Below are 26,039 nucleotides of genomic sequence, written 5' to 3'. Positions count from 1 at the left end.
AGGAAAAGGGAAATAGGAAGAACACTGCAGCTATTTGGACACATGAATTTAAGCAGCTGTTTACGTATCCAGAGCTTCACAAAGTTAAGATTTGAATACGCCGAAAAGATGCGTCGTTAACGGTTCAGATCACACTATCAGATGGATCAACAGAAATATTTGCATCGCATTGGATATGAAAACCCTGCGGTTGCAACCCTTGACGTTCTCAGGTGCGTTCATCGCTGTCACCTAATGACAGTACCGTTCGAGAACCTCACTGTGCACAGTGGTGGGCGAGTGAGTCTGGAGCTTCCACTGCTTTACAACAAGATTGTCAACCTGCGCCGCGGTGGATTCTGCTTTGAGAACAATGGGATTTTCTCTTGGCTTTTATCGGAAATAGGTTTCGAGGTCACTCTGCTCTCAGGGCAGGTCAGGAACTCCATCACCGGTCGTTACGGCCCGCCGTTCGACCACTGTATTTCCATGGTTAACGTTGATGGAAAGCGTTGGCTGTGTGATGTCGGCTTTGGCGCGGCAGGTTTCGAGTTTCCCATTTCATTAGAGAACACTGAGCCTCAAGTTCAGGGTCACCGAGTGTATCGGATCAGGAAAGACCAGAATATGCATTTTCTCGAATGGCAAGACGAAGAAAATGTGGGGCTAGCTGGAAAGTGGTCAGAGATTTACAAATTCACACTTGAGGAACGATGTAGAGAAGACTTCACTGCCATGTGCGACTACCATCAGAATTCTCCAAGTTCCATCTTCTTTTGCAAGTCCCTCTGTTCTATCTTAAAGCCAACTGGAAGGCTTACCTACATGGGGTACAAACTCATCACCAGTCAGTTCCCTTCCAAGGATGGAGATAATATAACCAAGACCACCAGGGAGCTAAGGCATGAGGAGATCCCTGACATCCTGAAGGAAGAGTTTGGAATAGTGCTTGAATCTCCCCTCATCCCAAAGGATGAAGATATTACACCCCACCTGTTATCTATTGAATAAAAAAAAATACTGATACTTTAACAATTACACACCATTAATGTACAGTATGTAATATGACCAAAAAGACACAGGATAAATTGTCAGTTGATTTAATAAATTAATTTACATACATTTTTTAAGATGTACAATGGTCATTGCATTAATCCAAGACTGTCCAATTTGCGACAACAAAGTCTGCATTCAAAGTATTTACACATGTACAATTCTCAGGCATCACTTTACAAAGCAAGGCAAGAACAAGACAAATGGCTGAATTCCATATCAGCTGCTAGACCCCTTCTCCACTCCAGCTGGGCAGAAATGATTTGATAGGTGTCAGCAATACTGTTGCCAAATCTCTATCCAACAGCCAATCAGAAAATAAGATGGGTCAATTACTGCCTTAATATATCCACTCCACTCAGTCCTAAAGAGACTAGGAGATGGGTTGATTTGTAATTTAGTAAAAGAAAGGTGTGGGATTACCAACGTGACAACCTCTCATACAAACTTGACTACTCAGGGACAGGATTCTGAGGCGGGACTGAGCTCGCTCTCGCTTTGCGTTCGTAGTTGACAAGCCTCTGGCCAACCAGATACCTGTAGGGGAAAGGAGAGGGACTGATCACCAGGTTGTTCACGCCAAACAGTTTAAACTCAAACCAAAGAAGAACAGCTAGAAAACGTTGAGGTGGTGCTCAGCCTTTCAGAGGAGCAGGGGTGGGAGAGGTGGACAGAGAGGGCTACTTACTTATCATTCTTAATATGTTCGTAAAGGCGTTTGAACTGGCGGATCTGGAAGGAGAGGATGCCTATGAGAGAGACAACCATCAGCAGGAACGGGTAGATCCTCCTCTGCATCAGGATCTGCATCTCAGGGGTCATGCCTGAGACAAGAACATGACATGTTACAGACAGAGAGACATGGTACCCCCTCCTCCTCCTCCACACACACACACACACACACACACACACAACTCACCGACAATAGGCACCACCCCCGCAGCAATGATGTAGGGCACACACAGGGACAGCAGCAACACTGAGATGACGGGCGCTGCCAGTTTGCGGATGATAAAGTGGAGGTCGATGTTGCGGATCCCGTTTGCGTACACCTGAGGGGGAGATCATGCAGGTCAACATCTTCTTGCACGTCGAGCATTGTGCCGGCAGGATCTCGCACTTGGATCCTATCGAGGTGAAATGACGCCACTGGGCGCGTGCTGAAGCCCTCTGACCCACCTGCTCGATGACAGTCTTCAGCCACCACTGGGGGCCCATGAGGGTGATCGCAGCAATGATTTTGGCATGGAGCACTCCAAGAGCCCAGTCCTAGGATTGGGAAAGATGGGGGAGAACAGGGGGAAATGCACTGGGTTTAGAATGCAGTAAGTGGACACACAAGAGGCCTTCAAAAACACATGCACATCAAACATGGGGGGGAGGGGGAGGGACATGTGGTCATACACACCTGCCAGGGGTAGAAGAGCGGTGTCTGGTCCAGAGGAACACGCAGAGGAGCCACGATGACCAGCTCAAACAGCAGGCCCAACAGGAGGGGGATGACCCCTGCCACTAGCAAAGCCACCACCACAGTCTTTAAGATCTACACACACACACACACACACACACACACACGCGCGTTAGAGTTCCCAGAGATGCATGAGAGAACATCCAAAGCTGCAGTATTCCATGATCCCAGACAGATTATTATGTCACTGACTGTCGCTGTGAGACAAGGAGCCGCACAGAAACGGGGCGGCTTGGAGGCGTACCATGAAGGTCCACTCCTGGACCTTGAGCATGATGATGGTGCGCCCCTGAGGCATCCAGGCCAGCAGGACGGTCACGCCGCGGATGGACAGCCAGCACACGTACAGGCCGCACGCCGCCGTGTACAGCTCGTGGATCTTGGAGCTTCCGGTCCAGAAGGACATCAACCAGCGCCCCGCAAACACTGCAACGCAAACACACACACGGGTAGATATAGACTCCCCACCATCACATGCAGGGACAGCCGAGGCTGGGGGAAACACGACGGTGTGGAGTGTGTGGGGTGTCCTACCTGGCAGGGTGAGGCACAGCAGACTGGCCACTAGCAGGGTGGCACACATGAACGCTATCAGCAGCACAATCTGTGGATAGAAGGACAGACATCTTGGTTGGAGATATGAAGGAGAGTTCCAAACCGCCCGAGGAAGGTTTGTAGGGGATGCGTAGGGGTGCAGTGTGTTAAAGTGTTGTGTATAAGGGTGTAGTGTCTAAGGGAGCAGGGTATAAGGGTGTGACTAACTCACCCTGAAAGGGAACCGGAGGGGTCGATGGTAAGGCTGGAATCCCACAGGACCCCCCTGCTGTAGGATAGCCTGGTGGGCCGCGTGGAGCCCCTCCCCGACCGCAGGGGCGGGGTTGGCGTTGTTGTTGTTATGGTGACCCTGTGGCGGGTTGTTGTTGTTGTTGACAGGCTGATTGGCCTCGTTGTCATCCTGTTCTCCCAGCAGGTAGGAGTGGAGGTCTCTATAGAGGGGCATACGACACAAGTTCAAAAGGTTTGTGCGTCCACCTTTAACAATAAACGCACTAATACATAACTGTGATTGTCCTCATTTGTGAGGCCAGTGCAGTTTGGGTATTTACAAAACTTCTATAAAGAACATTATCCAGTAACTTGATGATTTGACTTGAATTTGAATTAGTAGCAAATGGAAACGCAATCCAGTCAAGGCCCATTGTAAGAGTAAAGGAAGTCTACATATGGTGGTCACTCACAGCAGGTAGCCAGCACTGACGGTCCAGGCCCTGACCAGGCCTTTGAGCCACTGGCGGGTGTGACCTTGCTCCAGGAGGGCAGGCAGGACCACCTGCAGCAGCAGCAGCTCCAGAGAGAGCTCACTGACTGGGGCATCACTGGAGTGGGGGGTGCACAAGAAGAATCAGAGTGAAAACTTTGCCACAGACAGGCTCCTTGACAGGACTCTGAGTTGCTTCCTGGTTGTGATGTCGCATCCTGTGTTGTGGTTACCTGTACAGCATGACGTTGTAGGGGAGGAAGGTGGGCAGGAGCAGCTTGATCATCCTGATGGGCAGCCACAGCATGAGGAGCACGATGGAGCCAAACACCACCTGAGGACAGGATGGCCATTTTGAATACCCATATCCTTACCACCGTGACATGATCGCTCTCTAGAACTGTCGTACCATCTACTTTATGTCAGTATTTGATAAGGGACTAATGTTGAGTTTGCCCCTTTTTCTATTCCTTATGGCTCCCTTATGTTTCTGTGGGGTGTTGAGGTTTGGGACAAAGAAGGCGTCTCATGAATCACATCTACCGAGACACCAAGAAGTAGACAAGCACAGTGGAGACGCACCACTGAGAGGATGAACCTGCGCAGGTGTCTATAGATGGGAAGGTGGATCATCTCCTGTACAGGGTTGAAGTCCGGATCGTTCAGGTTTCTCAGAAACCACAGGACGCCTGGTCTCAGCACCTGGCCCACAAAACAGTCCAAAAAAACGTGTGTGCTGAGTCAAAGTGGTAACCAACAACTCTGCAGTGAATACTTTAAGTCCATACGGCTTAGCATATAATTATAGCCATCTAGAAGATGCTGTATTCTTTTTAGGTTATCTACAGGGCTTATTCTTCCAAGGGATAATTGAGGTAGTGGTGTCCAGGGATGGTGGTCTGCGGTGGATTGCTGGCCTGGTTCCTACCTCTCTCAGGAGCAGGATGAAGGAGGCAAAGTAGAAGACGTAGACCATTCCCACAAGCCAGTGCAGGAACATGGTGGTTCCGGGAGCAGATTTGAAGCTCAGCTCTCTGTCCTTCAGTGAAGCGTCAAACATTTCCTACAAGGGAGAGTCAATGTTAGGAACTAACGTTTGATCCAACCGACAGACACAAATAAAAATAAAAATCATAAGTTAGTTATTTGTAAGGTACGACTAGAAAAGGCCTGTGACACAATATCACAATATTACCAAAGTGTATAATGCCATACAACTTCAAATAAGGAAAATATAAGCAGCGTCCAGGCCATTTCTAGGAGCCCTATCTAAAGACCTAAACAAAAGCTATCTAGCATGCAGTGTCCTTTTTCTGTGCTTGCGAAGGCTATTCTAATCGTCACGTATCCTCCCATTTTGTGATACCATTAACTCTCTTGATTTCCTGTATTCTTTGTCCAGTCTTCTGTGATACTGAACTTGAGTGTATCAGACAACTGCACCTTACATGTGTAATAAATAAAATAAAAAGCTATTCACTTCATTGACTTGATACTTTCACAGCAATTGATCACAATCTAATACGTCTTCACTTACTAAAGAGCAGATGTCAAGCCACCAGCCACAGATGAGCGGGAAAACTCCAATTTCCACGACAACCAGCAGAGACACCTACAACAAATATGCCTCATTAACTGTTCATAACTTCCTGGTCATAATAACGGAGGCTCTGGTTTTCTTTTTTAGCGCGTGGATTACAGCAGGACTAGAATTAGGTGAAACCATGCAGTTGTTACCTTGACAACGATGTAGCAGACTCCGAGGAGACGCCGGGAGCGCTGGAACCTGACTAGAGCGGCCAGTCCCTGAGGCACACACGCTAAGGAACAAGACCACCACTACCACACTGCAGCACTTGCACAGACAAACATACTTTTAACTGTATCTCTGCAGAACTCACCAGGTGGTCATATAATAATACAGTGTTGTGGTCGTCAAGCGTTTTCGAATACACACGCTCTTATATTGACTGATTCATGTTATAAAAATACAACGGAGAGCTTTGTCCATTAATGCGTGCCATTCTGCAACCCTGCTGTCCATGGATTACTGCGCAGCCCTGTCGGTCAATTATTATTTACAAAGAGTTACTGTGTCTCTATAGCAACACTGCCTGGCTACCAGATGAGAGGTCGGCAGGCGAAAGGATACATGGCAGAGGATGAGCGTCATGGCCAGGAGTATGTAGCCCACGATGGTTGTGATTAGGCCCTCAAAGTGGGAGGCTTGGACCTTGGTAAGAAAATAATCACATCATCATATATAAGGCAAGGTGGATCACCGATTAAAAATAAGATAAATCTATCTCCATGGACAAATTAATTAATAAGCTAATTCAATTATGAAACCTCGCTGGGGAATTTAACAACCATTAGTTAATCTAAACTAAAGTTTCTTACATATTCCTCAAAGCCAAGTCCCACCACGGAGAAGTGTCCTATGTGGTAGGGGCAAAACGCTGAAAGGAAATGAACAAGTCAGTGACCTCACAGGCTCTCTCACAATGGCCCAACCCATTTTCTATATTATAAATGGATTATAGGACAACAAAGGGCTGTTTCATAAGAGCGATTTGATGTTCTACTCACCGAAAACAAGGATGAAGAGGGTGTTCAAAGACACCACCCAGAATACATGCTCCTGGAAGAGATCAACAGTAGCTTCAGTTGATACATCACATATATGCATAATAAACATGCAACTCCTACACATCAATACCAAAATAGGCGGATGTAGGAAAACCCTGACTCACCAGGAACACCAGGGAGCCATCCAGTCCAAGCATCTACGGAATACAGAGAACATTTTAATTTTGCGATGTACAGTATTGGGAGTTTTCTTTGGATAACAGCATCTGCTAATTAAAATGAAATGTACAAATTGTTGAAGACGTGTTTAGAGAAGTCATATGAATTAGTAATAAATTCATTTACAGATTAAATTGCCATAATGTAATTATTTTTATTTAGTCTATATACAGTCATTATACAACTAGATATGGATGAGATTAATTCATGGATGAGATATTGATCAATTGTGGTGCGTTTTGGAGGTTGGCTGTATGAGAAGTCTGTCCTGTGTTGGTGGATGATGTAAAGGCTGAGGTGTGTGTGAGGCCAGACTGGCTGGTAAGATATCTGATAGGCTGGCTGACCCTCTCCCAGGTGAGCTCCTCAGCTGCACGGTCCCACTCCAGAGCATTCCAGTTCATATCATCTGCAGACACACACACACACACACGTGATGGAAACTATGTAACATGTCCAGTAACGCTCCAACAAAATCATTTCAAAGCACCTTCATTACTTTATTCAGACAGAATACGACTGATCACAGGAATCCAACCACAAATGCTATGTGTGCTCAGCTGATGAGCTCTATCATAAGCTCCTCCCACCTTGGGCCCCGTTATTAGCGTCAGCGTCCTCCGCGGCCGCTCCTTCCTCCTCCTCGTTGTCCAGCTCCGGGTCGTCTCCCTGCTCCGGTGGGGCATCGGGGGGCTCGGGCTCTGCCTCGTTCTGGGCCGGAGGGTCAGCTGGGGCAGGCGGGGCAACTGGAGGGTCGTCGGCAGCTCCCTGGTCTGCTTCCTGGTTCTGGGGGAGGAGAAGAGGGCGGACCATGGACACGTCATCCAATCAAAACAAAGACAGCAAGATCTCACAAGGTGACATTAGAGAGCATTGGTGTGTGTGGTTGGTGTCTGACTGTGCCTACGACTGTGTGTGTGTTGTACCTCGTTGGGTTGTCCGGCTGCGTTGGGCGGCGGCTGCTGCTGGTGCTGTTCGAGCCACTGAGGGGCGCCACCGTGGACGATCTGTTCCCTCAGCCAGACCAGGCTGATGAACGCACACAGGGTGCACGTCACTACAAAACAACCCTGAAGACAATCCGCAAGCAAGTTGTCTCTGGAAAAGTGGGAATCAAATAGACAAAGACACAAGTGCTTGAAGTTAACATTTAGAAAACCCAGGAGGAGTAAATAGATTCTAAGTCAACAATGGCCGACAATGGCCTGGGCAATTCAAACCCCTGGCATCATATGAACTCGATGAAGTTTGATGATCATGACCACTCACGTTGAGAGCATGTCCAATGGCAGAGTCAGGAGCGAGCTCACAGAGCCGGTAAAGAGACACTTGTATATGCGACCTGGGCAGGAAACATGAGACCAAACACAACTATCAGGGGTCAATGAAAGATAAATTAAAAACCTACATGAATTCTTACAGAATGACATCTTGGATCTAGGGACGGGAGGAGAGTTTGTCAATCACACGCCAGGTTCAACTCCAGGAGTAGACAAGGCAAGTAAACTGAAAAACCGAACAAATGTGACCAAAATAACTGCAGAGGCCAAAGCATTGTAGTAAAGCATTCCATCCTCGTTCATATACAATTCTAGGAAATAACAACATTAGCTATTACACAAGAGTTTTCTGTGTTCCTACATCCTATAAACCTTTAAAACCATCAGAATGTAAGTGGTAGCAGCACGTGTTTGGTGTATGTGTGTCACGTAAAGTGTCCGCATCCTGCAGGTCAGCCCAGGGTGATGAGCTGTGTGTGCTAAGACGTGGATCCTGTGTGTGAGGACAGTTTCTTCTGGCCTGAACTCACATGCTGTAAGAGGGACCACCCCCAGCCAGGCAAACGCCACCAGTGTGTAGTGGAACCAGTAGCGGATCGCAGTGCCAACACTGGTCAGGAGCCCCGCACAGATGTCCTGGATAGGCAGGCGTGAGGGCATATCTGGGGAATATACTACAGAGAGAGGAGAGAGACGGAACGGGAGCGGGGGAGAACCGTGAGAAAGAGAGAGACACGCTGACACAGAAACACATTGAACATTCCAACTAAGTGTCCGAAACAATCACCCAGACAGTGATGTATGATGGGGGTGGTTGGTGTGGGAATCCATTCAAGGGGCCAATTCATCTGACCCACGTGGACTTACTTGGTGTGAAAGCAAATCTGTGCTTGCATAATTCACAGTACTCCTTCCTGCTGTGCTTCAGCCACTGCACCAAGCTGTGGAGCAGACATCAACCATGACGTGGGATCCAGCACCAGCCGTAGACAGCAGAGCAGTCACTCCATCTCATGTATGTATGCACGTGTGTCTGTTTGTATGTGTGTATGTAATACAAACGGATCCCATTGACCAATGTGTAATAACAAAACAAGGATGCTGTTGTAGAATGCTATCGTGCAATTATGCCCCATTTCACCTGGGCCAACAGAAAGCTTTACCTGAAAGTCAACATTTGAGAGCATGCTTTCTCTTCCTGCTTTTTTTTTTTTTTTTAAGAAAAGTGGAGTGATGATGACGAGCTAGTCCAATGACATCTCCTGTACTTCTGGACTCAGGAGCAACCCCACAATAGTCTATACAACCAGCTTATCAAGTTACAAGAAGTAAAATACTGTTTAACAGTACTGTGACTAGATTAGTCTGCAAATTACAAGTCTACCAAAAAAACTATTATTATATTGCAGAAAAAAGCAGATTTCCTGTATATAGTTACACCTATTAAAAGCCTGGCTAATTATGTCTCACATAGTCTGATTACTTGTTCATAACCATCTGAGTAAGGCGTAATTAGGGCTGTAGCCATACCAGCAAACTCAACTGAAACACTGAAGGAATTTAATTGGTTCTATGACTGTCATTGACTTTGTTCTGCATTTACTATATGTACAATTTAAACATCACTTTGAATGAATTTGTAATAACACATGTAAATGTAAGTATTTTAAGTAACCAATTTATTTGACTATAGCAAAATAAGGGTATCATCAATACATATTTAGGTTACATCAATTGCTCAGGACATTCTAGAAACTTCTAGAACTTTTGCCATGTTTTTTTTCTATAGGCTACCTGAGGCCTGTCACACTATGGCTCGTCTTTCTGGTGTCTAATTATCTTAACAGACAGAAAAACAGACAATGACCCCAACTGTGTAGGGTGGTGTGTGGGGAGGTTCTAGAGAGTCAACTTAGGTCCGGTCAGTTAACCAGTATTCAGCATTGAATATGCAGTGCAAACAACATTCGAAAAGCATTCTTCTATTCACCATTGTACGGTCACACATAAGGTCTCCATCGTTTTATATACCACCCTAACATTTACAGAACTGATACACATATCCATTACGCTGATAGAATGATTTGCTCCTCTTTATCGTGCTTGTGTGCTATTGTTCATGTCACAAAGAAGACTTAGATTCACTCACCATTCTTGGTGGATGAATTTAATACTCCCGGTACATACACAAGGATGGTAGAGAGGCTTGTCTGGGGTTCCCTCGGACCGGCACACCCGACATATATCCGCTGACAAAATGAGAGCAACATCTCATGTGGGGGTTCCCAAACATTAATGCGACCTAGCAAGATACTGCGATTTCACATGACAATAACATTATTCTACCTACACTGGCCTCCAGTATATATTTAGCAAACGTTATCTTTTTTTCTAAACTACCAATATCTTACTGAACCGTAACAAAGCCACGCTGGCATTTCATATGAATATTGCTGGCCTGCATAGCCATGAGAATCACATCCATACCACCAGGTCGTATTAGTGCGTTAGCTTTTCACCAACAGTGTGGCACTGGCAGCAGGTGAAAAGCTCACAACATTAGAGCTAGCTACCTTCTTCGGCCGTATCCATCTTGATCAATCCTGAACTGCTCTTTTTAGCAGTATTTTGTTGCGCGATATTGTAAACCCATCCACCACTCGAATGACGAAGTTTTAGTTGGCTAGCTAGCAATTGTGGACGTCCATTAAGCCAGCTAGCTAGCTAGGTAGTTGGGAATATCCTTGGGGTCGGACACATTAACTAACATAAAATGGTGTCCACTAGAACACCAGCATCTGTTAGGATCCTTCAGATAACGTTCGTTTCTTAATTGTATGTTGAACTGATAGATTATTGCATTGAGGTTTTGATCTAGCCAACGATCTGACACACGACCCCCTCCTCTTGCAAAAAGATCAACGAAACATTCAGAATTACCAGCTTGCTAACTGGTTGGCTAAAGCAGCTAACCATACACGACAACATTGTCACTTTGCGACAGCCAGGTTGCCAGGTTTTTGAATAAACCACATATTACTAATATGTCTTCCCGTCTTTTACTGGGCAGAGTACAGGCCAAATACTACCAGGACTGGAATTAGGACGGTAACGTGGACATTACTGATAAATTAATAAATGTTGTGTGAAATCAAAATAGGTATTTAGAGTAGTTGCGCCCTCATACGTTCTTCAGAGGTTTACATTAAACCTGGCATCTGCCGACACTCCCTTTGGAAAATGGCCTGAGATGTACGTTATTGGGGGCGCGATCCTTTCCCTTTTCGGATTAATGAGGAACTAAACCCTTCATATAAAAAATATTTTTTTTAAAGAACCATTTGTCGTGTTATGTTATGAGTGGATGATTTGTCATTAATATTTATTTTTTAGTTAAAAAAATTCTAAAAAAGAAAAAGAAAAGATTATCAAATAAAATAACAACCCTAAGCTATATTTAAACGTACGAACGAGTTGAGTTAACAGCTTCTTTATTTCCAAAAATACTCAAAAACCAATGGCCAAAGGTAGTGCAGAGGACCAGATATTACTACTCGGATTCACTTCCCGCACGCTCATTCAAATGATTAAAATAAACAAACCAAAAGACATTCTGAACGAGATTCAAAGATTCATCCACCTCAGTAAAATGACTTTCCAAAAACTTTGTTGAAGTGTATTTTTCTTTAATGATGAGGAACGATAAACACATAAGGAACGTTATTCAAGTAATCATTTTAAATGATTAGGGCCTAATAGGCTATTATTCGCGTATTTGGTACATAAACTGAATCTATGATTTTCAAACCCAACCTTTCAAACCCAATAGTATCTGCCTCAGCACGGTCGTTGTGATTCAGCAACTTTGAAGCCCAAATAAAAACTGCAATTTTAAGGAGCGCGTTTGACGCTCAAAAAATCTCAACTCAATATGATTGGTGGTAAACTTCGGACGGTGGTGTTTGATGCCCTTTCACAAAATGTCCTGAACTTCAGCCTGCTGTATTATTCAAATTGAACCTTGAAGTCTTCCAAAACGGAGTGTGTTTACCGCCTGACATCTACTGAGCTGACGAATAAAGGTAAGGACTTATTGCTTTTTCAGCATGGCAGATAAATGCCATGGAAAACTTCTAGGAATTCAACTCATAGCCACTACCAGGAAAGAAAATGTTTTGAGTTAAGTATGTATTACTGTGTTATGTAATTGCTATTTGATTTAAGTTAAAGCATTACGTTAAAGTGACTCTGGTGTTGCATTTAAAGGTACACACGTTGGGATATCAGAATGACCAGTTATGTATTGGTGTGTCACAAGAAGTTGTGCATGCACAAAACACATACAGCATTAACCTCACCCTACCCCACCTTTTCATTTTGCACACAGTATCAAGCCCACCCAGCACCACTTTTTCATTTTGTATTTCAATTTCTCACAGATGGCAAATGAAGAAAAGCCATGCCCATGTGACCTTGGTGACAAGTTGGAGTATGGGGGCCAGGGACAGGAGGTCCAAATAGAGCACATCAAAGCTTATGTTGTAAAGCCCTCCTCAGCCTCAAACAAAGCTGTCATCGTCATTCAGGACATCTTTGGCTGGCAGCTCCCCAACACCAGATACATGGCTGACATGCTGGCCTCCAATGGATACATGTAACATTTGTTCTCATTTCCAATGCTTCCTGAATCATTTTTAACCCTCACATAGACAAAACCACTATACCATAAAGTTAGGGAAGCTACTTTATTCTAGGTTAAGTGACCAGTAAAACATCTTAGTTTTTACCAGAAAGAAAACCACATTTTACACTGGTTGTATTCTGACCTCTGTGCTATTCAGTGCTATCTGTCCAGACTTCTTTGTTGGGAAAGAGCCATGGAGTCCAACAGATGACTGGTCCACCTTTCAGCAGTGGCTGGAGGACAGGAAGCCAACCAACATAAACAAGTGGGTTCACATTCCATGTGTCAGTAGCATCAGAAACCCGGTCTCGACTAGTACTGTAAGGGATTGTTTACCAGTTATCTGGTTATTCTAACACAGTGCCTCTGCTTTCTCTGTGCTGCCCCTTCCTACTGGTTGTCCATCTGCAGGGAGGTGGATGCTGTGTTGAGATTCCTGAAGGACCAGTGTGGGGCTAAACAGATCGGAGCGGTGGGCTTCTGTTGGGGAGGGGTGGCTGTGCACTACCTGTCCTTGCAGTACCCAGAGCTCAAAGCTGGAGTCTCTCTTTATGGTGAGAGGATGATGAAGGGCAAACATGTGCTAATGTTTCTAATGTGTCCTCTCTAATCAGGTAGAATGTAGTATTGTGTTGTTATAACTCCACCATGATGTCTCTTGGAACCCTGCTTATAGGCATCATTCGAGAGAGGGAGGACAGGTATGAGCTGAAGAGTCCAACTCTGTTCATCTTTGCAGAGAATGATGCGGTGATCCCATTGGATCAGGTTTGTTGGTCACCATGACAGTACTATGAGTGGGGTAAGGGAATTACAGAGCGTACAGGTACTGAGAAATCTCAATGTAATCTTAACATCAGAGGGAGTAGTAGTTGTATGTGATAGTAGTCAGCATAGACAACACAGAATTCAACGTATTTGGTGTGGATTTGCACTTTCAAATAAACATCTACAATCATGATTCAGAACAGCAGTAACACAATAGCTTCTTTGTAACCATAGTGCCAATGAAATTTGATACATAATTCAGTTGAAACATTTCCTCATACCATTTGTTTATTCAGCTTTTCATTTGTCCTATCACTAGGTGAGCACTCTTGAGAAGAGCCTGCTGGAGAAATGTCCAGTGGATTACCAGGTGAAGATCTTTCAAGGTCAGACGCATGGTTTTGTGCACCGCAAGAGAGAGGACATCAACCCAACAGACAAACCTAGCATCCAAGAGGCCAGGATGGATATGTTCAACTGGCTGGCCAATTACTTGTAAACTGCCTCTATTTACCCACAGTAATGTGCTGTACATTTACTGGAACCCAAAGTTTACAATCAAGAAGCTTTAGCTAATGTAGATGTACGCTTTACATTAGTGGCCATTATAATCAGGTATTAGTCCTCAGGTTACAATCTAGTAACATCAGTATAAGTGTCCAATTAAAATATCAAACACTAAATAATATGCATACTACTGCATGCAAATAAAATATGCCATTCCATGTTTTTATTTAATGTATTATGTTATTTATGAAACCCTATATTTTAAATCATAATCTAACTGTGCATGCCTTATCTAATGAAACAAAATAAATCATGCAATAACATGTTCCTGTACTCAGGTGTAAGTGAAAGGTATGAGATCATCCAGGAATTTCACAGACCAACATTTTAATGACATCTTCACAACTACAACAGTTTGAAGGGAGGGTTTCGTATCAAATGATAAATAACAGTATGCAGGTTGGTACAGAGTGCCTGGGAAGTGTCTGAGACTGTTCTAGAACAGTTTCTCATAACGCTGCCATCTGCAGAGCCTCGCAGATGGTCACTCAGTCCTCAGACTCCCCGGGGCTCCTGATGTCATCGATCTTCAGGATCATCTTGACCACCTGGGTGGCCAGAGAGATCTGCTGTTTCTTCCCGATCAGAGTCTCGATCACGTGCTGCTGCTTCATGTCTGAGGAGAGGAGAAAGCAGACGCATGTAATTTCACACGGTCTCAGACAACTGTCTGAAAGTAAAAAACACTAATGGTATCCTCATATACAGAACTATGAACTGAGAGGAATTAATTTAATATAGCATATCAAAAGGTAATGCTGAGGGTGAACCTCCCCTAAACTAGCCCTAGGTCCTGTGTATAATGAGCTAGCGGCTTACCGTTGTTGTTGAGGTGCATGCAGTCGATGCCCAGGGCTGGGTTGTTCTCTGTGACCTGCTTGGCCCGGATCTCGGTCATGGTCTGGATGGGGTTCAGCCCACTGTTCTCAGCCAGAGCCATGGGGATGACCTCCAGCGCGTCAGCAAACGCCCGCATGGCATACTGCTCCAATGAGGGACACTGGAAGAGGGGAACGGAGAGAGTGAGCCAGAGAACATGACTCCCATGAAAACTTCTTGCCGAATCACTTGGGAGTGTCGTCATAATGTCTCTGAGGGAATGAGGCTCCTGACCTTATCTGCTGCCTTGTTGACAGCCAGGGCGCAGGCGATCTCGGAGGCCCCGCCCCCGTAGACGACGCGGTTGTCCCTGACCAGGTTACGGATGACACACAGGGCGTCGTGGAGGGCACGCTTCGCCTCCTCAATGATCTGGGAGGAAAACAATACATAGCAACACACTTCAGTTTCTTAAAATACAAAGCTGTATCAGTGGATAGCTTTCCATCCATGTTGCGGTGAAGCCCTCACCATCTTGTTGCCTCCGCGGATGAAGATGGTGACGGCCCGGGAGTTCTTGCATTCCTCGATGACCAGCATGCGGTCCTTGGTGGTCCCGAAGCAGATCTCCTTGACGAGGCCGGCCGAACCCAGCTTCTCGGGGGTCAGCTCGCTGAAGCGAGGCACGATGCGCCCGCCCGTCGCTATGGCAATCAACTTTAAATAGAATACACGCAGAGAATGAATGACCGGCGCATACGGTTTGGGAAGCACAGCAGCCTACAGTGAAATGCAAGGGGGGAGGGGGGGGGGGGGGGGGGGGTGGACAGACGGAGGGTCTTCTGCTCACCTCGATCTCAGGGCCTCCCACCCAGCGCACGGCCGGCAGCTCGTTCTGCAGCAGCAGGTGGTTGGCCTCGTCATCAAAGCCCCACTGGCAGATGGCCAGGTTGGCACCGTTGTCTTTGATCTGGAACAAACGACAAGGAATCACAGGTAAGTTTGGAGTCATACTGGAGATCTCTGCCCTATGCTCAAGGTAGTTGTGCAATGACTGGTTCCCTGGTCTGAACAGAGAGGACCTGTGCTGGCACCCACCTGGCGGATCATCTCCAGGAACTTGTCCTTCTCGTACTTCTGCAGAGCTCTGTAGTCCTCCACGCAGGTCACATCCAGCTTGTGCTTGGTCTTAGGCTTGGGGGGCTCAAACGGACAGGTGAGGATGGCGATCTTTGTGTCTTTCAGAACCTGCAAGAGAAAGAGGCCAACATGGCATGCCATGAGAATTATAAATATCAAAAGACACTCAAGACATGTTAACCCTGCGAGGCCCATGAGAGTTAGGACAGGAGACGGCACATCAAGACTGCTCCTACCTTGGGCATCTGAGGGTGGCTGAACTCCTTATCCACGATGACTCCCTTGATGAGCTGTGTGTCCTCCAGCTTGCCCCCCACCTTGCCCTCCATCTTGATGAGCTCAAAGTCCACATCTTTCCTGTTCATGTCTGCCACAGTGAGAATTGCGTTCACTGCAATCTCTGCCATCTGTCTGTGGCAACGGTTGATTCTGTGAAAGTGAAGAGAAGCTGGTTTAAATAAACACTTAATCACAGAATTGTACCAGACAGATAATTTCCAAAAAGACGACAACATCTATAATAGAAATAAAGCTCTTCCACAGTGCCACCAAAGTCATGGACAGGAGGAGTGCACTCACACTTTGGAGCCCAGCGTTGTCATGGCGGTCTGGACGAGGGGCTCTCTGTTGTTCGGGTCGAAAGGGAAGGTCTCACTAATCAAGTCCAGCTTGTCGATGGCGATGCGAGCTGCCTGGTCATAACCATCAGAGATGCGGATGGGGTGGATGCCCCGGTCCAACAGCTGCTCTGCTTGCTCCAGGAGAGCCCCAGCCAACACTGGAGGGTGGAGGACAGGGGAATCATTAAGAATCACTGTGTCCACTTCCAAAAATCTTCATAAGCCAGGTGTGACATCACTAAGAATTTCAACTGAGATTGCATTTTGAAATGTGTGCTCTGTTTATTTTTAATCATGTATAAAATCTGTGCATTTGCTGCCAAAGCACCCAACTGAGCTCGAGTGACTGGGGTATGAGGTGGGAAACTTCTGCTCACCAACAACTCCTGTGGTCCCATCACCAATCTCGTCGTCCTGGGATTTTGAGAGCTCCACCATTAGCTTGGCAATCTGATGATCCACGTCCATCATGCTAAGAATGGTGGCACCATCATTGGTGACTGTCACCTCACCATCCCTGTCAACCATCATCTTGTCAAGGCCTGGGAAGAGGGAATAAAAAAGTGGCCCGCTTTATTTCTGCCGCAGAATAGGACACGCAACAAGTATGCAGGACTGCATTTGTTTGGACTTACCGTTTGGTCCTATAGACGTTCTAAGTGTCGACGCAACCGCCTTCGCTGCCATAATGTGAGACTGCAGAACACAAACAAATAGATTAGCCTGCGTCAGCTTTCCGACCTTAAAATGTATAATTGTTTATAAATGAAGGCAAGAGATCATTCACATGACGTTGCAAATGTTAGGTGCGCAGCTAGTTATAGCTCAAAAGACTGTTGGGCACCGTTAGCGCTTTCTACCGGCCTTCACTTAAGTACAACATGATGCGTTCGAAAAACGGAAGCACATGGACCCTATTGGAGGAATGCGTCAGCTAATTCATCGAAAAAACCTTTACATGTAGATTTGGAAAGTGGACAAAAAAACGCCAATAAATAACGCACTGCATAAGTAATTATTGAACAAGGAAGCCATCTTAAGAGATAATAACTGACAACACCCTAACGCATGGGTGAAGCAGCGTGCGACACAAGCCGTTAGCTTGCAAAGCTAGCCCATTGTACCTTCAGTGCATCAAGGCCCGACAACCGTGTCTTCTTGTCCTGATCTTTTATGATTATGAAGGGCCTTCCATATTCATCAAAGGCTAGAGTCCCCATTGAGGACATGTTGAATGAAGGACGGGGACACTCAATAAGTGTCTGCAGATGAAATTACGACTTTTAAAGTTGAAAAGATGGAGTGCAGCTGCGCTGTTAAGTCGCACTGATCTGCTGGCGACTTCTGGAAGGCTCTCTGGGCGGGGAGGGCGAGACCAAGTACAGTAGAATGAGTGAAGATTTTGATTTCACAATTCTCAAGTATGAAAACAAATGTTAATCCACATAAAATGTTGATTTACAATATGGTATAAATAATATCAAATAAAATATGTGTTATATATAACCTTATTTCATTCTGTAACATTCCTCTCTAATTCTGATAATAGTTCCTTCCAATCTCGTGCAAAACAGCTTTTGGGTCTCGCGATAGGCTTTATCATCACTGGCTATGGAGAGCATTCTAGTAAGTGTGTATGGTATCTGACGAAATGTAAACGTTGCATATAGCTTATCATATGCTTTTTTTGTCGTTTTGTATATATATAACAAGTACCTAGATGGAATTCATATTAGGGTTAAAGAACGTGGCTATGAGAGAATGCAGCAGCTTATAACCAGTTATAAAGGACTGGCATCCCATCAAAGAAGCCTAACGTTATTTGACATACTCCATTATATGTAGACTGTGGTCTTGTGTTGTGAAGGAGCCAACTCTGGTGGTTTTGTCTGGTATTAATGTTCAACACAGACAGTAGATTCATTTCCATGTGCACGTACAGCTGTGACCGTAGCAGCCAGTGTCAGAACTGACGCAATGTCCGGATAGTTTACATGGTGGGGAAAGTGTGCAAAAGTGTGCTCTATAATGTTGCAAATAGTTTTCTATTGGAATCTTACTTATGTCTCAGACTTTATAGGTAAGACTAAGAGGCTTCAGCAAGACTTGTTAAAGTGAAGTCATCAATACGATAATTTTTACCGTGATTTAAGATAAGCCCATTGTGGTGCTTATCAAAATTAGCAATGCAGAACTACAAATGAAGCCATTAAACCACGCATTAATCCGTTCTCTAGAATGCCTTGTGAAGTAAATCGCCGGTTTTTGGTGCTGTACGGATCGCAGCGCGGACAAGCCCAGTCCATAGCGGAAGGAATAGCCGACGAGGCAGGGGAACAAGGACTCGTCGCTGACATCTTCTGCTTAAGCCAACATGATAAAGTAAGCAACTTTGTACAATCCTTACTCAATGGCTCGTTCAAAAACCGAAGCCCTAGTTCTCAATCCCCTTCTTTAGTTGAAGGCTGACAGTGTGAAAGGCTGAATGTATAGTTGGAATATATCGGGTAATGGATTGCTCCTGCTACTGTATCTAGTTTAACCTGGAAAGGCAAAGAGACCCTGTTGTCTTTGTTGTATCAACGACTGGGGATGGGGAGCCACCAGACACTTCCCTGAAATTTGTAAAGAATATCAAGAAGAAAACACTGGCTGCCGACCACTATGCACACCTCCACTATGCACTCTTAGGTGAGGAGTATGGATATTTCAAGTTCACCTCATCATTGAATGTTCGGTGATAGTTTTGTTAATAGTTCAAAGTCTTATGGATTTGCCCCTCCATATGTTCTGTTGAATTAAATTTGAGGACTTTTTTTGTTTTGTACAGGTCTAGGTGATACAAATTATGCAAATTTCTGCAACTGTGGGAAGACCATTGACCAGCGCCTTCAGGAACTTGGAGGAAAACATTTCTATGCCACGGGGCATGCAGACGACGGAGTAGGGTAAGGCCTGGACTTGAGAATACTGACGTGTATTTTTGACTTCTATTTTGAACAGTCGATATGAGAGTCCGTTGGATGGGGCATAACCTTTCGACATTCATGTTTTCATTTGGCTTCTTTTGAATGTCCTCCATTGTCGCTCACAGGAGTAGTAATCCTTTAACCAACATTAGGACTCTATCTGTTGTGTCACATAACCTATTGGACCTCTCTCCCATCATCACCATTTAGACTTTGCTCTGTGTGTCTAGGCTGGAGTTAGTGGTGGACCCCTGGTTAGAGGGACTGTGGGACGCTATTAAAGGCGCCTACTCAAAGATGGCTTCCCTGCCTACAGAGAGCAGTGGCTCTCTTAGAGACTCCCAGACCCCAGACCTGAGAGACTCCATCAACAAACCCTCAGATTCTTCAACAGCGCATGTCAAACTGAGCCTTCTGAGTCTTAGCAATGCTAAGGCCCAAAGCTCAGACTTACCCGGAGAAGTCTCAGAGCAGAGCGTCGCCCAAGCAGAATCCTCATCTATGTCAGAGATACAGAGTGGAGATACTGTAGCTCCCCCTGCTGGTGTAGAGGCCTCCCTGACCTGCTCCCTGCCTCCGCTCTCTGAGACCTCCCTCAATGTCCCCGCACTGCCCCCTCCCTACCTGGAGGTCAAGCTCCAGGAGGCCACCACAGAAGAAGAAGTAAGTCTTGATGTCATTTGAAGTATTGCTTTATTTAGCATGGACATGCCTGAAACTGACTTCAAGAACAATGCCATATATAATAACCATGGTCCGAATCGAACTTCCTCTCTCATGTTCATCCCTGTTTTCTTTCTTCTCCAGGGCAGCTCTCCGCTCAGTAAAGAGACTGTACACGAAGTGCCCATTTCCAGTGCGGTCCAGCTGACCAGTGATGACTCAGTCAAAACGGCTCTTCTGCTAGAGCTGGACATCTCAGTAAGTGTGGCAGTCCCACCATGTAACCACACACATCTCACAATCATGTCAACTCTGGAGGATTTCCCTAAACACCCTGCAATGCCTCTTTTGTGCTGCCATGTATGCTTGTATATTTGTATGTGCGCAGGACCACCCGATGGCCTACCAGCCAGGGGACTCATTTGACGTGCTGTGCCCAAATCGAGACTCAGAGGTGGAGGAGCTGGTCCAGAGACTGGGCCTGCAGGACCGGCGGAGCTGTCAGGTCCAGCTCTCACTGCGCAAGGACACCAAGAAGAAAGGTAAAAGTCTGCTGCAACGTCGGGACCCGATGCTGTATAAAAATGTGACGCAACAATAAATTGTTGTGGATGAAGCCAAGTGTTATCTGCAAGTGCTATGTTCTGTTTATGACTTCCGGTCCATTCTTTCAGCTGCCCAGCTCCCTTCCTACATCCCTGAAATGTCCACCCTGCTTTATCTGTTCACCTGGTGTATGGAGATCAGAAGTGTCCCCAAGAAGGTACACTCAACTGTCACATTCCTTATGAGACACTGGACTATTAGCTATGACTACGTAAATCCATTTCCGGCACTGAGTCTCTCTCCCTATGTGTTTGTCTTTCTCTCTCTATCTCTCTATCTCTCTCTGTCTCTCTCTCTCTCTGTCTCTCTCTCTCTCCCTCTCTCTGTCTCTCTCTCTCTCTCTCTCTCTCTCTCTCTCTCCCCCTGTCTCTCTCTTTCTCTCTCTCTCTCTCTCTCTCTCTCTCTCTCTCTCTCTCTCTCTCTCTCTCTCTCTCTCTCTCTCTCTCTCTCTCTCTCTCTCTCTCAGGCGTTCCTCAGAGCTTTGGTGGAGTGCACAGCTGACAGTGGACAGAAGAGGAGGCTACAGGAGCTGTGCAGCAAACAGGGCTCTGCTGACTACAACCTGTATGTCAGAGACTCCAGCCTGGGCTTATTGGATTTGCTTACTGCATTTCCCTCCTGCTCACCTCCTCTCAGCCTCCTCATAGGTCAGATTACCCTCACTTCCCTGTCTGTCAGTGCTATCAAAGCAAATCTGTATCTACAACGGTTTAATGTAATTTTTGGACATCCTTTTCCTCTACAAGTTATACAACTCAAATAGCAAAGGCCGATGGTATCAACCAGATTCTGATTTTCTGTACCGTTTCCTATGCATAGTGTACAGACAGTCTTCAACCACCAGGGGTCAGTAGAGGCTTAGTTCATTTGTGTCATACAGTGAAACGGACTGTTCTGACAAGAACACCCAAAATGACAGGGCGAAGAATAATTCAAGGTTTATAACAATGGGCAGATGGGAATTTTGGTTGTTCCTTGGATTATCATATGATTGGGAGATTCTAATGGGATTGGTATCGATCGTTAGGTGTCAGCCTATTCCTCATAACGTTTTTTTGTAAGTGTTGAATGGACATCATGTTTTATTAGCTTTCAGCATAAGTACACTACTGAGACATTGATTAGAACTGCTGAGACGTTATCTTTTTAAATTCCAATGGGGACTAGAGTAACACTAGCACTTGCAAGCTGCTGTTTCCTCTAGAAAGGTAGGAAAAATGCTGTGTCACAGTCCCAGGCCTATCCAATGTCACAGTTATTTTTGGTCCTTGGTGCAGAGCGCAGCACCCTTTTCCGTGGTGAACCCATGCAGAAATGGCCAATCAGGGCATCTGCGCTCAGTGAAAAATGTGTCTCTGGAAGCACTTTGGGGTGACAGCTGTTGCGAGAGGTCCTGTCATTGGTCGTCCCCGGATCGGATGGGGGCGGGGCTGTCCGAGGGCCAAGCGGGGTCAGGGGCTAACGTCCAGCTCTGCTCCGGGTGGTCTGTCACCTTGCTCTATTCGTCACCCTTGCTGGCAGAGGTTGGACCAGAGAGAGATTACTGAAGTGTTTAGGGCCCCTGTGGAAACTAGCCAATATAGCCTTTGAAAGTAAAAAATGTTCCCCTGTCAATCAGTCAGTTGAAATCTTAAGGAAAACCCTAAACATTTCTGTGATATTTCAATCTGTCGGTTGGAGAAATATCAGAGGTGCTTCCTGAAAGGGTTAACGGCACGTTGGAAATCAAGCCTGTGTATCACGCTGCGGTAATTTGTAGTGATGGATGGGTCCCCCTGTGTTTCTGACATGCTGTCATGGCGCATGAACGAGAGCCTTTGTACGCCTGCACAGAAAGGGGGACTAGGTTGTTAACATCCATGAACCTCCTGCCACTGGCGGAGGGCTACCGTCAGAACAGCCTTGGCAGGTTGTGAGGTGGCCGGCCCACACCAGTCATTTCTTGTTGAACCCTGGGGAGAAGCAAGCTAAGCCTTTTTTTGCACAGCTAGCAGCTGGTTGTTGTCCTTTCCTCTCCCCTCAGGGTGGCCTACTGCCTACAATACACCAACACTGCCAAGACTCACTGGATCTGTGTCAGCAAATGGATTGGACAGCAACCTTAGGAGATAAAGCTGTTTTAGGGTGGGGGGTTATGACGGCAACCTCCTAGGGAACTGGTGCCCCTCCACTAGGGACATGGGATAGAGAGGCCATACCTGTCTAGCTCAGGAAATCCAGATATACTGTTGGCTGTAGTCTTACTGAACTAAGCTGAATTGTATGTGCACTGCATTGTGGTCATGTGGGAATAATCCTAAAGTTTGCGTGTTCCAGCACATCCTAGAGTGATGGAGTGTTGGGTCTGTTCCACTGGGGCTCTGGGCAGTATGGATGGCTCCATCAGACAGGAGAGGAGGAAATGGCCTCATTCAGCCCAGCTGGGTGTCTTGCTAGTGGCTTCATCAAAATAATGGCTGTTATTGTCTGTGCCCAGCTTGTCCATATGGCTCAGTTCTGGTCGATCTGTCTGTGTAACACCTTTTACCTCGTACACAAAACGCTCTTGTTATGGCGAATTGTGTTAGACTATTGAGATGATGTTGACCTTCAAGTTACTGTGACTAAACAAGGAGGTGTCCCCGAGGTAGAGAAGTAGTCGCCGTCATAACTTCTTTTGCACCATACTTTGACTGAATTACCCGAACGAGGGCACCTTCTCAGCTGACATTGAAAACAGGTCTGCATTTGCCAAAGTCTACACGTTGCAGGAGCCACACCTGGGACCTGGGGGGTTTCAGAACACTGTGTGATTTCATGAATATAGAAGTGTGGGCTAGAAGAAGAACCTGGGGCTCGGTGCCTGAGGAAACGTGACTGGTCGGGGCGCATCTCCATAAGCTCTAATGACCTAACTTCCTCCCATTGCCTCCTGCTCATGCTCGACCCACGTGTGTCTTCCTGTACAGAACAAGTACCCAAACTGCAGCCGAGGCCGTACTCTGTCGCCAGGTAAGCACTCCACAGTAAACTGCGTCTAGGTCCCCCAATGGACCACTCTGCACTGTGATGCAAACCACTAAGCCATTCAGACGCATTAGTCCAAGGTCATTTGCAGAGTGCTTGTTGTTGTGAGAGTAGGATGAGTGGTGCTCCCAGGGGACTGTCGGGTTGGGCCCGGAGTAGCATTCACCACCTCCTCGGGCTTACATTAGGATCACTCGAGAGCGTGTGCGGCGCACAAATATTTGAGCAAATGTCAAAACAGGCCACCGTTCTCATTAGGGCTCTTCTCATCCTGTGTTTGTGCGTGTGTTAGGAACAGTAGTTTATTAGCTGCTACAGAAGCATTTGTGTTGTGCATTATTGATGCTGTGGTCAATATAGGTCTCCAGTGGCCTGCAGAGCAGAGTTTAGGCAGTGTGTCTAGTAGGCAGGGCTGCGTTCTCATCGGTGTTTTCTCTCTCTTACCCTCCACAGCTCCAGTCTCCGGCACCCTGGGAAGCTGCACTTTGTCTTCAATGTGGTGGAGTTCCCAGCATGCTCCTGGTGGCCTGCAGGCAGGCGGGGCCTGTGCACAGGTTGGCTGTACGACCTGGTCGACCCCATGCTGGTGCACCATGGGAAAGCGGACTCCTCGAGTGTCTTGGAGGCCCCCAGGGTGAGGACGGCTCTGCAGGCTCCCGTTCTGTTTGACCCTCAGGTCTGGCAGGGGTGCATTTAAACATGAGCCCCCTAACCCCACCTGCCCCCCACTAAGTGGCATACAACATCACCTGTCAATCAATGACCCGGACATCTTTGTGTCACAACAAACAGGCTGCGTGATCTTTCAGGTGGCAAAAGCTGAATGGATGAACTTTCCAACATCGCTGTACATGTTTGTCTGACCCTTGACCCGATTCAGGTCCGTGTGAGTCTGCGGCCCAATGTGTCCTTCCGCCCGCCGTCTGACCCCTCAGCCCCCCTCGTCATGGTGGGCCCTGGCACAGGCGTCGCCCCTTTCATCGGCTTCCTCCAGCAAAGGTACGGTAAAGAATGGCCTTGTTGTCATGGCTTTATGAGTGATTCTCATTTTCAGACCTACTTGTAGCATGTTTTTCAACTAACGTTTGCAAAATGCAGTATGGGTGTTGTGGACTAAACTACGTAGCTCAGATTATCAAGCTCCCTCGCAATAACAACCAAGCCATGGAATATTTTCAAGTTTGATGAGGTTTTTTTCTGACACACAATTCTACCACCGGAACAAATATTAAAAACACTAAGTGGAGTCAAGTGCGGGCAAATCAAGCATTTTTGTGGTAATCTGCATAATTATTTTCAAGTGTTCTCGTCTGAGGCTTGTCAACGCGCTGTCTGTGCATGGTGGTGTGGGTAGTAGAAGTGTGGACAGATCTATCATGTTGGAGATGAATCCGGGCACTCGCCGTTTACACTCGCCAAGACCCCCCCTACTATCCACCTTCCTCCAGGGCTCTCCCAAGCACTGCGTTTACGAGGGGGGTTTGTAATGAACTGCATGGGGTCACGTCGGAGCATGGAGACCAATCGATCCCATAATAAAGAGGCTCCCAGGATGTGCCCAGGCTGTTGATGTAAATGTTAGCCTGTAATTGCAGTGGAGGTGTGAGTGAGCTATTGACTGGCTGCTGCTCTACTGGCTGGATGTAAGCTACCCTGTCCTGCCCTGGACCTTGTCTGTCTCTGTTGTATTCAGCTGCTGTGGACAAGTACCTGCTTGCTTGTGAATGCAGACTGGTCGCTGCGATTAGATTTATAGAGGCTGATGGAAAAGGATCAGGATTGATGGAATGAGATTTTTCCTATTGTGGGTCATGTTATGGAAGCAGTAGGCCGTATCCGGGATACGGTCATGTTCACAGCCCTCGGAGAGCCAGAAGGTCTACCAGGACGGGCTTCAGTCAGCTCGCACTGTCTGCTGGGGATGGGGAGGTGTCATAGGGCCTGGTCACGTTATGTTGCGTTATTCGGCGGTGACACAGCAGTGATGGGTGATCTCCAACATGCGTGTCGGAGCCTCCTGCCGCTGTGATGAATGTTCCGGAATGAGACCGATAGGGAAGGGGGGGTACACATCCGTAGGATGCCACGCCACTGATAAATGGCGAGCGGCGTCAATGGCGTACTGTCAAGGTTGTGGCAGAGGGTACCGCTTCGGCTGTTCAGTGACACAGGTGGCTAGCTCTGGGTGCTGCCAAGGGTTTATTTACTCATCACAAAGTGTTTGACAGTAGGCCTCGCGTTTCCTGAATGTTTGAAATTTAAAGGGGACCTTTCTAGTCAGAAGGTTTGATTTGGACATAAAGACGGCTGTTTACATATTGTTGGCAAACATGTAGCACACGTCTCTGGAG

The 26,039-nt window shown here is 46.5% G+C and overlaps 5 protein-coding genes across 5 annotated transcripts in view; 3 read left to right on the top strand and 2 right to left on the bottom strand.

The window, feature by feature from the left end:
• The first annotated feature begins 2 nt into the window (after positions 1-2).
• LOC136957650 (arylamine N-acetyltransferase 2-like) lies at positions 3-1,111 on the top strand. The gene has a single exon (XM_067251750.1). The coding sequence runs from the start codon at positions 142-144 to the stop codon at positions 988-990; it is 849 nt and encodes a 282-aa protein (XP_067107851.1). The 5' UTR covers positions 3-141; the 3' UTR covers positions 991-1,111.
• LOC136957649 (E3 ubiquitin-protein ligase MARCHF6-like) lies at positions 1,066-10,803 on the bottom strand. The gene is made up of 26 exons (XM_067251749.1): positions 10,420-10,803; positions 9,996-10,095; positions 8,714-8,787; positions 8,377-8,520; positions 7,836-7,908; positions 7,493-7,664; positions 7,157-7,352; positions 6,914-6,975; positions 6,512-6,544; positions 6,348-6,399; positions 6,159-6,217; positions 5,911-5,991; positions 5,496-5,564; positions 5,296-5,370; positions 4,687-4,821; positions 4,341-4,460; positions 3,992-4,092; positions 3,739-3,876; positions 3,267-3,486; positions 3,035-3,104; positions 2,745-2,926; positions 2,441-2,575; positions 2,212-2,301; positions 1,952-2,084; positions 1,721-1,856; positions 1,066-1,569 (listed from the first exon to the last, which is right to left on the bottom strand). Exons 1-26 carry the CDS (start codon positions 10,436-10,438, stop codon positions 1,485-1,487), a joined length of 2,754 nt encoding a protein of 917 aa, XP_067107850.1. The 5' UTR covers positions 10,439-10,803; the 3' UTR covers positions 1,066-1,484.
• Positions 10,804-11,786: 983 nt separating this feature from the next.
• Positions 11,787-14,031, top strand: cmbl (carboxymethylenebutenolidase homolog (Pseudomonas)). Its single transcript, XM_067251661.1, has 6 exons — positions 11,787-11,928; positions 12,286-12,500; positions 12,688-12,795; positions 12,942-13,084; positions 13,207-13,298; positions 13,618-14,031. Exons 2-6 carry the CDS (start codon positions 12,286-12,288, stop codon positions 13,795-13,797), a joined length of 738 nt encoding a protein of 245 aa, XP_067107762.1. The 5' UTR covers positions 11,787-11,928; the 3' UTR covers positions 13,798-14,031.
• Positions 14,032-14,175: 144 nt separating this feature from the next.
• Positions 14,176-17,787, bottom strand: cct5 (chaperonin containing TCP1, subunit 5 (epsilon)). The gene is made up of 11 exons (XM_067251660.1): positions 17,569-17,787; positions 17,080-17,140; positions 16,822-16,986; positions 16,404-16,602; positions 16,061-16,253; positions 15,783-15,932; positions 15,535-15,654; positions 15,216-15,401; positions 14,979-15,116; positions 14,685-14,865; positions 14,176-14,481 (listed from the first exon to the last, which is right to left on the bottom strand). Exons 1-11 carry the CDS (start codon positions 17,671-17,673, stop codon positions 14,354-14,356), a joined length of 1,626 nt encoding a protein of 541 aa, XP_067107761.1. The 5' UTR covers positions 17,674-17,787; the 3' UTR covers positions 14,176-14,353.
• A 651-nt stretch (positions 17,788-18,438) lies between these two features.
• The window catches only part of mtrr (5-methyltetrahydrofolate-homocysteine methyltransferase reductase), a 12,132-nt gene continuing 4,531 nt past the window's right edge, over positions 18,439-26,039 (top strand). The window contains exons 1-12 of the mRNA XM_067251543.1: positions 18,439-18,524; positions 18,682-18,826; positions 18,982-19,135; positions 19,275-19,392; positions 19,644-20,076; positions 20,221-20,334; positions 20,465-20,618; positions 20,751-20,839; positions 21,149-21,329; positions 23,631-23,673; positions 24,142-24,322; positions 24,569-24,687. Coding sequence (XP_067107644.1) covers positions 18,439-18,524; positions 18,682-18,826; positions 18,982-19,135; positions 19,275-19,392; positions 19,644-20,076; positions 20,221-20,334; positions 20,465-20,618; positions 20,751-20,839; positions 21,149-21,329; positions 23,631-23,673; positions 24,142-24,322; positions 24,569-24,687 — 1,817 coding nt within the window. The remainder of the gene's footprint in view (positions 18,525-18,681; positions 18,827-18,981; positions 19,136-19,274; positions 19,393-19,643; positions 20,077-20,220; positions 20,335-20,464; positions 20,619-20,750; positions 20,840-21,148; positions 21,330-23,630; positions 23,674-24,141; positions 24,323-24,568; positions 24,688-26,039) is intronic.

Source organism: Osmerus mordax, chromosome 15, assembly GCF_038355195.1.
Source record: "Osmerus mordax isolate fOsmMor3 chromosome 15, fOsmMor3.pri, whole genome shotgun sequence".
NCBI classification, from domain to species: domain Eukaryota; kingdom Metazoa; phylum Chordata; class Actinopteri; order Osmeriformes; family Osmeridae; genus Osmerus; species Osmerus mordax.
The sequence above is the reverse complement of the archived record's forward strand: the minus strand, read 5'-3'. Positions and strand labels throughout refer to the sequence as shown.